The following is a 9,106-nucleotide window of genomic DNA, read 5'->3' as shown; positions in this document are numbered from 1 at the left end:
TTTCTGGAAAATATATAAATGTCTTTGGGGAGAAAAAAAATAGATGTCTTGTTTTAATCGTACATTCATTGGAGGACATTTCAGATGACCAAGCCGAAAACGGTGACGATGCAACACATGGATTTGTTTTCCCATTTGACCGCACAGCTTCCTGTTTGAGACAAGAAAAAAAACGAGTGCTCGTTAAAAGAAAATGAGTTCCCTGGTTTGAAATAATTCAAATCAGCAATTCTATGTTTAAGATTTATACTCATCCATCCATCCATCCATTATCTGCACCCAAATCCTCAGTGGGGTCGCGGAGGTGCTGGAGCCCATCCCAGCTATCTTCGGGCAGTGGGCAGGGGACACCCTGAACTGGTTGCCAGCCAGTCGCAGGGCACACAGAGACAGACAACTCACTCGCTCTTAGGGACAATTCGGACTAGCCAATTAACCTGACATGCATATTTTTAGAATGTGGGAGGAAACCGGAATGCCCGGAGGAAACCCACGCAAGCACAGGGAGAACATGCACACTCCACACGGGAAGGTTCGATCTCATGACCTCAACACAACTAATTTGACTAATGTTTCACTTACACCAAAAACTAACAGTGCAGGAAACAAAACTAGGCTTAGCAGCAACTTGTATAAAGGTATATAAAAATGTAAACGGCTCCCCTTTCTTTCCCATAATAAAACTTTTAATACAACCAACATGACTTAAATTGACTTGAAACAAAAAGTGCATCGGAATTTCAACGGAGCTTGGGAATTGAAAAGTGGGGGCACTCGTGTTATAGAGCCAGATTGACAAACTAACGTTATGGTAACAGCTAATCACTCACCCTTTCAATACTCAATTTGATGTAATTATATTTTGCGGTGCCGACTTAAACTGCTTCATCAAATGAAACAAGTTATTGAATATACTGTACTTCCTCATTAGCAGACAATTAGCATAGCAAAAGAAAATGTTTTTCTCATCTGTGATCACTGCGGCTCAGGAAGTAATACAGGTTTAATTCATTTTGTTTGAAAAATGTCTCTAATTTTGGATTCTACCACATTGTTTAACCATTGTCCCCCACTTTTACTATATTTCTACAAAAATGACAAAAAAATACTTAAAAGGAGCAAACATTATTTGCCAGTTTGAATCCCGGCTCGTCCGTGTTACATGTCAAAGTGTCCTTGGGTAAGACACTGAACCCCTAATACCCCCAATAAGCAGGTTAGCGCCTTACATGGCTGCAAGGCCGCTATTGGGAAATGTGGAGCACATTGTAAAGCGCTTTGGGAAGTCATTGACTTGAAAAGCGCTATATAAATGCAGATCATTTCATTTTCATTTCATTTGAACACACGCTCTACATTCTAACTTTTCAGTTTTTCTTTAAATGAGAAAAATATAAGTGCAAGATTTCCCTTTTCTTTTATGCCTCATTCTTTCATCAGGAGTGCCCAGTAAAGTTCAATGACTTTCAAAGAAAGTGTTTAAAACACATTGTAATTGTGGCTGCCTATGGGAGTGAATAATTCCCCAAAATCGAGTCTTGCCTATCGAATTAGCACAATTATCACTGTAAAAACCCTAGGGACTTTGTCAACATGACCCATTTATCCCATCGTTTGGGGTTATTCTTAACAAAATGACACAGACTCTTATGTATAAATTGAACCAATTTTGGGGTGTCTTATTTCAAACATAAATACCCCTTTTTGCAAAATTATTTTTATTAAATAACCGTTTTTTTTCTGCAAAATAACAGGATGTTGGGTTAAATCAACCCAAGTATTGAGTGGATCTATTTTAACTAAAATTTGGGTTACTTCTATCCCAATTTATTTTTAGAGTGTAACATCTGTGTTTCCCATGCTGTAGGAAGACTCTGGCGGGCCCCCAGGGTTTAACTGGTGCCACCAGTCTCATAAACATGTATTTAGAAATATTTTTAGATACATATAAATGCAAAATTAATTATAACAACTTGAATTTTAATTAAGATTAAGATCAAATGTGACATTGAGAAGCGTTATATCTTTCCCAAGTTGAACAGTTTTCAACCCTCTGCGACAAGAAAATTAGGTTTAGCGCCCAGTGGCAAATGCTCTGCATTTATATAGCACTTTTCAAGTCAATGACCTCCCAAAGCGCTTTCGCAAAAATAAACGAATAAAACGACACAAAAACATTTAAAACTCTTATCGGTGATTTGGTCCGTCTGTTCCCCAATACGACACCTTAAAATATTACGGCATTGGAATAACTCGTTATTTTTAGCCTCGTTAGATTTTTTTGCATTAAACTCCTGTCGTGTTTACCATGCTTTATGGGTGTGAGTTGTTTGCGTGTCATTGTCTTTCATAATTTGTGTATTTACGATTCAGTTTACAAGGGCACAGATTCATCATAGATCTAGCTTCTTCTGTAGAAATGCACCTGATCGATGTGTTTGAATTTAAAATATAGAATAGTTTATTACGGGGGGGAGCCTGCCCCCAGACCCTCCTCAACTGACCAGCTACCAGGGTCTCCTAAAGTTCTATGGGAAACACTGAACACACATATCCAACTTGCGCTGCCAGCATAAACATTAAACTTTCATATTGGGGGGTTTAACCTTTGTCATGCGGGTCCAGGTTTAAGAACTCTAATTCATACCATCGGTCGAGTTGTCCCAGAAGCAGGAGCTGGCAGTCTGCAACCCCGCCCCGTTGTTTTGCATGATGACGCAGGTGACTGAAAAGAAAATTGCTCTTATTCAGCTGTGAGATTATAAAATCCACTTTAGACCAACCGATATATTTGAAAGGCTTTCCGAGCTTGCACAATTGACTGAGGCTCTGTTCTACGATAGTGGTGCTCCACTGGTTCACGCGGACGTGTTGATAAGAACTGGTTCCGATGGTTGATTCGATGGCCTGTGGTACGAAACAATGTGCGATCATTATTTTCATTTCATTTTTGTGAACCGGGCAACTGTTATTTGCGAAAGCAAAAGCATTCAAAATCAAGAAAAAGATTTGCAACGGATTTCTTCATTTAATGGTACTTGAGAATTTGGAACATTGGCTTGGAAAGTCGTTAAAAAGTGCTTGAATTTGGCCATGAAAAAGGTGTGCCAACCCTTGTTTGTAGGTGTTTTTCTTCCAACTCTTAATTGGGAATAATACCGTTTACATATGGAAAATTGTGGTTCCTCAGGTTGATTTAGGTTAGCATTTTTAACCGTAATTTTCTGTAAGCTTTTCTCAATAGCTTGTCTTGTCCCCTTATTTAGATAAAAATGTTTCTTCTTTATTCCCGATAACAAACCTTTCTAGTAAAGAGTAAAAATGTGTCTTACATTACTGACTACAAAAACGGCAATAAATAAATACATAAATAACTCGAGCAGTCCTTGTCCGCTACATTCTGCGGGGTAGAAAAGCAAGTACCTGATTGATTGACATTTTTATTTTCTACAGGTCATCGTATACAAGGTTACATTCATTATCTGCACCGCTTATCCTCAGTAGGGTCGCGGGGGTGCTGGTGCCCATCCCAGCTATCTTCGAGCAGTTGGCAGGGGACACCCTGAACTGGGACAGACAACTCACACCTAGGGACAATTTGGACCGGCCAATTAACCTGACAGGCATGTTTTTGGAATGTGGGAGGAAACACACGAAAGCATGGGGAGAACATGCAAACTCCACACAGGAAGGTTCGATCTCAGAACAATGCTGCACACGTGTTAACCACTGCACTGCCGTGCTGCCCCTACAAGGTTACAATCATTTGAAAATCAACCGCTTGAATGAATAATTAATAAAAAAGGGGGAAAAAAGGGCAGACAGGAAAAAGCCGGGGGGTATCTTGGTCCTCTCCCCTTGACGCCCAAAACACTTTTTACATTATTCTTATCTTGTAATTCCATTTTTATAAAAAGGCATTTTGAGTAACATAAATAAAAACTTATCATCTCACAATAGAAATAATCATGTATAGGAAATCTAGATCAGCATAATCATGTTTGGCATAATATGCCGATTTCATGTTCGGCTTGACACCTCCCCTTCGTTTTTGATCGTTTTTATTTTGATTTGGTATTTGTTTTCATATAGCTCTAAAAAGTGCTATACGGATAAGATTTTATAAAAACACCGGTTAACAACGCCCAATTATGCGGTGACCGTATCTATGGCAACCAGCTAAACGGACGGCCGTTAGCTAGCGAGCTAGCTTGATGGCTCGCGAAGGAAAGATTCAAAGAATACAGAATTGGATGACTTCATACATTATTTTGTCAAACTTACGTCTTTTATCAACTTGCTGACATCCTCCACTACGAAAGTAGCCTGTCGGCGAGAGACACGGGTAAGAAATGTTAATGCACTTTGATCGTAGACAATTGTTTAATTTTGTATTGACCTAAACGGACGAATTTAAACAGCCAAACATTTAATGACAATCAAAACAGTTGTTTAAAGAACTCACCTCATCATCACCCTCTTCCATTTTAGTGCAAATTGCAAAGTGGCTCGCCTCAGAACACAACTTCCGGTAAAACGCTGGCCCGTCACAATAAAAGTATTTCCATGGCAACGAGGTAACGCACTTAATTGAAATCAATGTGACTGAAAAAGAACACATTAGTATGAATTATGCTAACTAATTACCTCAAAGTCACCATCAATTTAAATTTTGTTTAATAGAGTACAGTACTTCTTAATTCAATGTTTTAATGCTAATGTAATATCGTTTATGTTATGGATTGTTAGGCTTCATTATAATTCTTTCGAAATTCCATTGATTAATTTATATATTCAAAAGTGGAGAAAACAATTAGAAAAAAACGTCGATTTCTAATGCATCCCTCGAAAAAAATCACCAATTTAGTTTAAATTTGGTTCAATACAGTACTTTGATATACCGTACTGTATTTTAATAACGTTAGTAAAAACGCTTATCCTATAAATTATTGCATTATAAATGTTTCAAAATGCATTTTTGGTTTTTATAAAGTTGCATTGTTAAGAAAATAAAGTACTCCATGGTAAACATGTCATAAAGATTCATGTAATAGATGAATTCCCAACCTAGTTATTATCCCCTCAACCTTTTCAAATGTTTTAATCAGGAATACATAATTCCTGTGAATATGTATAAATATGAAGCCACTCCCCAGTTATTTAACTACCCATTAAGCAAAATGAAGTACTATTCAATGCTCTTAATCAGAGATATATAACTTAATTAAGTTACGTGTATGCATTTATATATGCATTTATATAGCGCTTTTCAAGTCACTAAAGACTCCCCAAAGCACTTTACAATGTGCTTCACACTTACCCATTCACACACTCACACACACCAATAGGGAGTCAGCCATGCAAGGCGCCGACCTGCTTATCAGGGGCATTAGAGATTCAGTGTCTTGACCAAGGACACTTTGACATAACACGGAGGACCCGGGAATCGAACCTGTGACCGCTCTACCTCCTGAGCTAATGCCGCCACCATTATTTTATTTTAGAAATGAAGCCACTACCCAGTTACTTAGCCACTCATTTAGAAAAGGAAATCATTTTTAATGCTTTTAATTCGAAACACACAATAATTGCATTAGAGACTGTAGTGTTTTAATTTTAGAGTCACTGCCCGAAGATAGCTGGGATGGGCTCAAGCACCCCCGCGACCCTACTGAGGATGAGCGGTGCAGATAATAGACGGATGGATGGAAGTATTTTTTTGAGTATTTTAATCAGAAATGCATAGACTCCCCAAAGCGCTTTACAATGTGCTTCATACTTACCCATTCACACACTCACACACACCAATAGGGAGTCAGCCATGCAAGGCGCCGACCTGCTTATCAGGGGCATTAGAGATTCAGTGTCTTGCCCAAGGACACTTCGACATAACACGTAGGACCCGGGAATCGAACCTCTGACCGCTCTACCTCCTGAGCTAATGCCGACACCCCTGTCCACTGCCCAATGATTGCTGGGATGGGCTCCAGCACCCCCGCGACCCTACTGAGGATAAGCGGTGCAGCTAATGAGATGAGACTTAGTATTGTTTTTATTATAATTTTCGAAATCAATTCTCTCCCGAGTTGTCATCAAGGAAAAGAACACACTTGTACTGTGACTCAATGCTAAATCTATTGCACCCCTGGTCATCCTGCAAGGGGGATTACCACTTGTGAGGCCCCTTCTCAAGGTTTCCTTTTTCCCCACGCTGAGGTTTTGAGTTTTTCCTTGCCCGCATGTTGGTTTAAGATCAGGCAATGGTGTAATTGTAATCCTGTGCATTTCTTTGAGACGTTTTTGTGATTAAGGGCATCACAAATAAATGTGACTTGATTTTAATGCTGTAAAGGAGCACATTAGTCCTTGTGATTGTTTGGTTTGAGTATGTGTATGGGTTTTGAATGAATTTTGTCCCTGAGAGACACCGTAGCTCTAGAAGAGGGAGACAGGTAATAATAATAATAATAATAATTTCCTTGTATTGTCATTCTGTGTAACAATGTACACAGAACGAAATGTCGATTGCACCTGACCCGTTGTAGCGAGCCGATGCAGCCGCAGCCAACAGAGGGCGCCGCCGACCACTTTTTAAGTCTTAGGAATGACTCGGCCGGGGCGCGAACCACCGACCTCCCAGTCTCAAAGCGGGCGCCTTACCATCTAGGCTACTGAGGAAGCTGCTTTGTTTGAGCCTGAGTCTTCTAAGTTTACTTCATCCGCACGAAAAGGGACTGTGACAGAAGAACACATTGTGAACATTTGAGCGTCATTTTTGAGTAAGTTCGCGGTGCTAGGGTGAACCTGATTGCTACCACTCATTTAAGAACACCTCAAGCATCAGTCGTGACTGTCTTTAGGGACCCAAGGGCTGCTACAAATGCTTTTAATCAGAAATATATAATAATTGCATCAAATGATGGGGTGATTTGTTTTTAATTGTAATTTTAGAAATCAAGTACCCATTGAGTTATTCAAAGACCCATTAAGGAAAAGGAAATCAGAAATGCATAATAATTGCATTAAATGACGTATCTTCATTTTGATAAATTACCCTTTATCGGCAGCCCCACGGTGTAGAGGTTCAGGGTTCAATTCCAGCTACCGCGGCCTCCCTGTGTGGAGTTTGCATGTTCTCCCCATGTTTGCGTGGGTTTACTCCAGGCACTCTGGTTTCCTCCCACATTCCAAAGAAATGCATGTTAGGTTAATTAGCTGATCAAAATTGTCCCTGGGTGTCACATGCCCACTGCCCGAAGATAGCTGGGATGGGCTCCAGCACCCCCGCGTCCTTTCTAAGGATAAGTGGCGAGGTAATGGACAGATGGAATTACCTTATCCAGTTATTTAACCCCCCATTGAGGACAAGTGCTTTTAATCTGGAATACATAATAACCTTCAAATGAGAGTATTTTTTTCTCTAAATGAAGCCACAACCCAGTTATTCAACCAACCATTAGTGAAAACCAAGTCGTGTTCCAATGTTTTTCATTCAAAATACATAACAATGTGAAAGAATAATATAGTATTTATTCATATAGTTTAAAATGAGGCCACTAACCAGTCATTTAACCACCCTTTAAGTAAAATGAAGTACTATTTAATGCTGTTAATCAGAAATACATAATAATTGCATTAGGTAACGTATTACTGTTCTTTTGTAGAAATTAAGCCTCTAGTCAGTTATTTAATCATCAATGAAGGAAAGTAATGCTTTTTAGGGGTGGCAGTGGCTAAGGAGGTAGAGCGCTCGTCTTGGGATCGAATCCCGGCTCCTCCGAGTTACATGTTGAAGTGTCCTTGGGTAAGACACTGAACCCCTAATGCCCCCAATAAGCAGGTTAGCACCTTACATGGCTGCGCGGCCACTATTGGGAAATGTGAAGCACACTGTAAAGCGCTTTGGGAAGTCTTGACTTGAAAAGCGCTATATGTCATTGTATAGCCCTTAATCACAAAGAGTCTCAAAGGGCTTCACAGGTTATTACACATAAGCAGTTTAAGTTATTCATATGCTATAGAGTAAAAGTGAGTTTTAAGCTTAGATTTAAACATTTCCACTGAGGTTGCAGATCGGATCTCAGGGGGAAGAGCATTCCACAACACCAGTGCCCGGATGGAGAACGCTCTCGAACCTGCGGAACACTTCTTGGCTCTTGGGATCACCAGAAGACCGGCGCTTCGGGCCGGGACATAGGGGAAAATCAAATGCAGATCATTTAATTTTCATTTCATTTTATAGGGAGTGCGCTATAAATGCTTTAAATGACAATTTAATCACCGATTAGGATAAAGGTAATTTCCGATGCTTTTCACCAAAAATCCATAGTAATTGCATTCAGTAGTACAAGATGAATTACATTCAAAACGATTTATTATCACCAATCCCAGTCATGCCAATCGTTTTATCCAAAAACATAAAAAATAAAGATTTCTTATGAACTAAAACAAATCCGTGATAACGACTTCTTCCTGATCCCTTCATTTCTGAGTGATGGTGAAGGAGTTCTGGTCTATGAGCTTTCCGACTCGCTCCTGCAGGATCTGTACCACCTCGCCCAGTATGAAGACGTGAGTGTCGTCCAGGTCCTTGAGAATAAACTTTTTGCCCAGGGCCATGGTCTCATCAAGGTATAGGAGGAATTGCTTCATAGCAGGGTCGCTTGGAAATAAAGGAAAATACGGTTTCCAAATAAAACAATTGCTGATAATCAGGTAAACAAGTGTTTTGTTTACCATTCCACAAGGACGCCTTTGTGAACGTTGACCATATTGTCTGTTGTATTTTGAAACCTGCAGTAGATCAAAATAATTGCATCAAACGAGAAACTTAACGGTAGAGTACGAAATAATTACATATAAATGGCAACAAGCCGTCCTTGTCCGATCGGTTAATATGTTGCCACAAGCAAAGAGCTATTTCAACATACATCACTTCCAATTGGTAAGGCACTAGCTAATATTAGTTTAAAAAAAGCGATATTATTGCTACGTTGTTTCACGATAAATATTTAAAATATATTTACCAAATTGCTCGATTTTGTGTTCGACGCTAGGTAGTGCGTCGCATGGTAATGACGACATACGACAAGTGGGTGGAGACAAG

General features: G+C 39.6%; 2 protein-coding genes and 1 long non-coding RNA gene across 3 annotated transcripts; 1 reads left to right on the top strand and 2 right to left on the bottom strand.

Moving 5' to 3' along the window:
• Positions 1-40: 40 nt before the first annotated feature.
• Positions 41-4,553, bottom strand: dynlt1b (dynein light chain Tctex-type 1b). The gene is made up of 5 exons (XM_088325309.1): positions 4,466-4,553; positions 4,285-4,326; positions 2,784-2,907; positions 2,648-2,725; positions 41-151 (listed from the first exon to the last, which is right to left on the bottom strand). Exons 1-5 carry the CDS (start codon positions 4,484-4,486, stop codon positions 81-83), a joined length of 336 nt encoding a protein of 111 aa, XP_088181435.1. The 5' UTR covers positions 4,487-4,553; the 3' UTR covers positions 41-80.
• On the top strand, positions 554-8,634 carry LOC148346026 (uncharacterized). Its single transcript, XR_015848295.1, has 3 exons — positions 554-4,345; positions 4,492-4,577; positions 8,066-8,634. It is a non-coding gene; the product is annotated as an uncharacterized LOC148346026 (long non-coding RNA).
• Positions 8,357-9,105, bottom strand: gtf2h5 (general transcription factor IIH, polypeptide 5). The gene is made up of 3 exons (XM_088325310.1): positions 9,027-9,105; positions 8,737-8,793; positions 8,357-8,662 (listed from the first exon to the last, which is right to left on the bottom strand). The coding sequence occupies exons 2-3, from the start codon at positions 8,769-8,771 to the stop codon at positions 8,482-8,484; spliced, it is 216 nt and encodes a 71-aa protein (XP_088181436.1). The 5' UTR covers positions 8,772-8,793; positions 9,027-9,105; the 3' UTR covers positions 8,357-8,481.
• Position 9,106: the final 1 nt, after the last annotated feature.

Source organism: Urocampus carinirostris, chromosome 20, assembly GCF_059441175.1.
Source record: "Urocampus carinirostris isolate Australia breed hairy pipefish chromosome 20, RoL_Ucar_1.0, whole genome shotgun sequence".
Taxonomy (NCBI): Eukaryota; Metazoa; Chordata; class Actinopteri; order Syngnathiformes; family Syngnathidae; genus Urocampus; species Urocampus carinirostris.
Note: the sequence above shows the minus strand (reverse complement) of the source record. Positions and strands in the feature narration are given on the sequence as shown.

What these genes read in the sequence shown, in the direction of transcription:
- dynlt1b (XM_088325309.1), bottom strand. Translation starts at nt 4,486, where the DNA reads ATGGAAGAGGGTGATGATGAG. An exon ending in TGGAAGAGGGTGATGATGAG is followed by an intron (nt 4,327 to 4,465) that starts GTGAGTTCTTTA and finishes TCTCGCCGACAG; the next exon opens with GCTACTTTCGTAGTGGAGGA. An exon ending in TCAGCAAGTTGATAAAAGAC is followed by an intron (nt 2,908 to 4,284) that starts GTAAGTTTGACA and finishes TTCGTACCACAG; the next exon opens with GCCATCGAATCAACCATCGG.
- gtf2h5 (XM_088325310.1), bottom strand. Translation starts at nt 8,771, where the DNA reads ATGGTCAACGTTCACAAAGGCGTCCTTGTGGAATG. An exon ending in AAAGGCGTCCTTGTGGAATG is followed by an intron (nt 8,663 to 8,736) that starts GTAAACAAAACA and finishes TTTATTTCCAAG; the next exon opens with CGACCCTGCTATGAAGCAAT.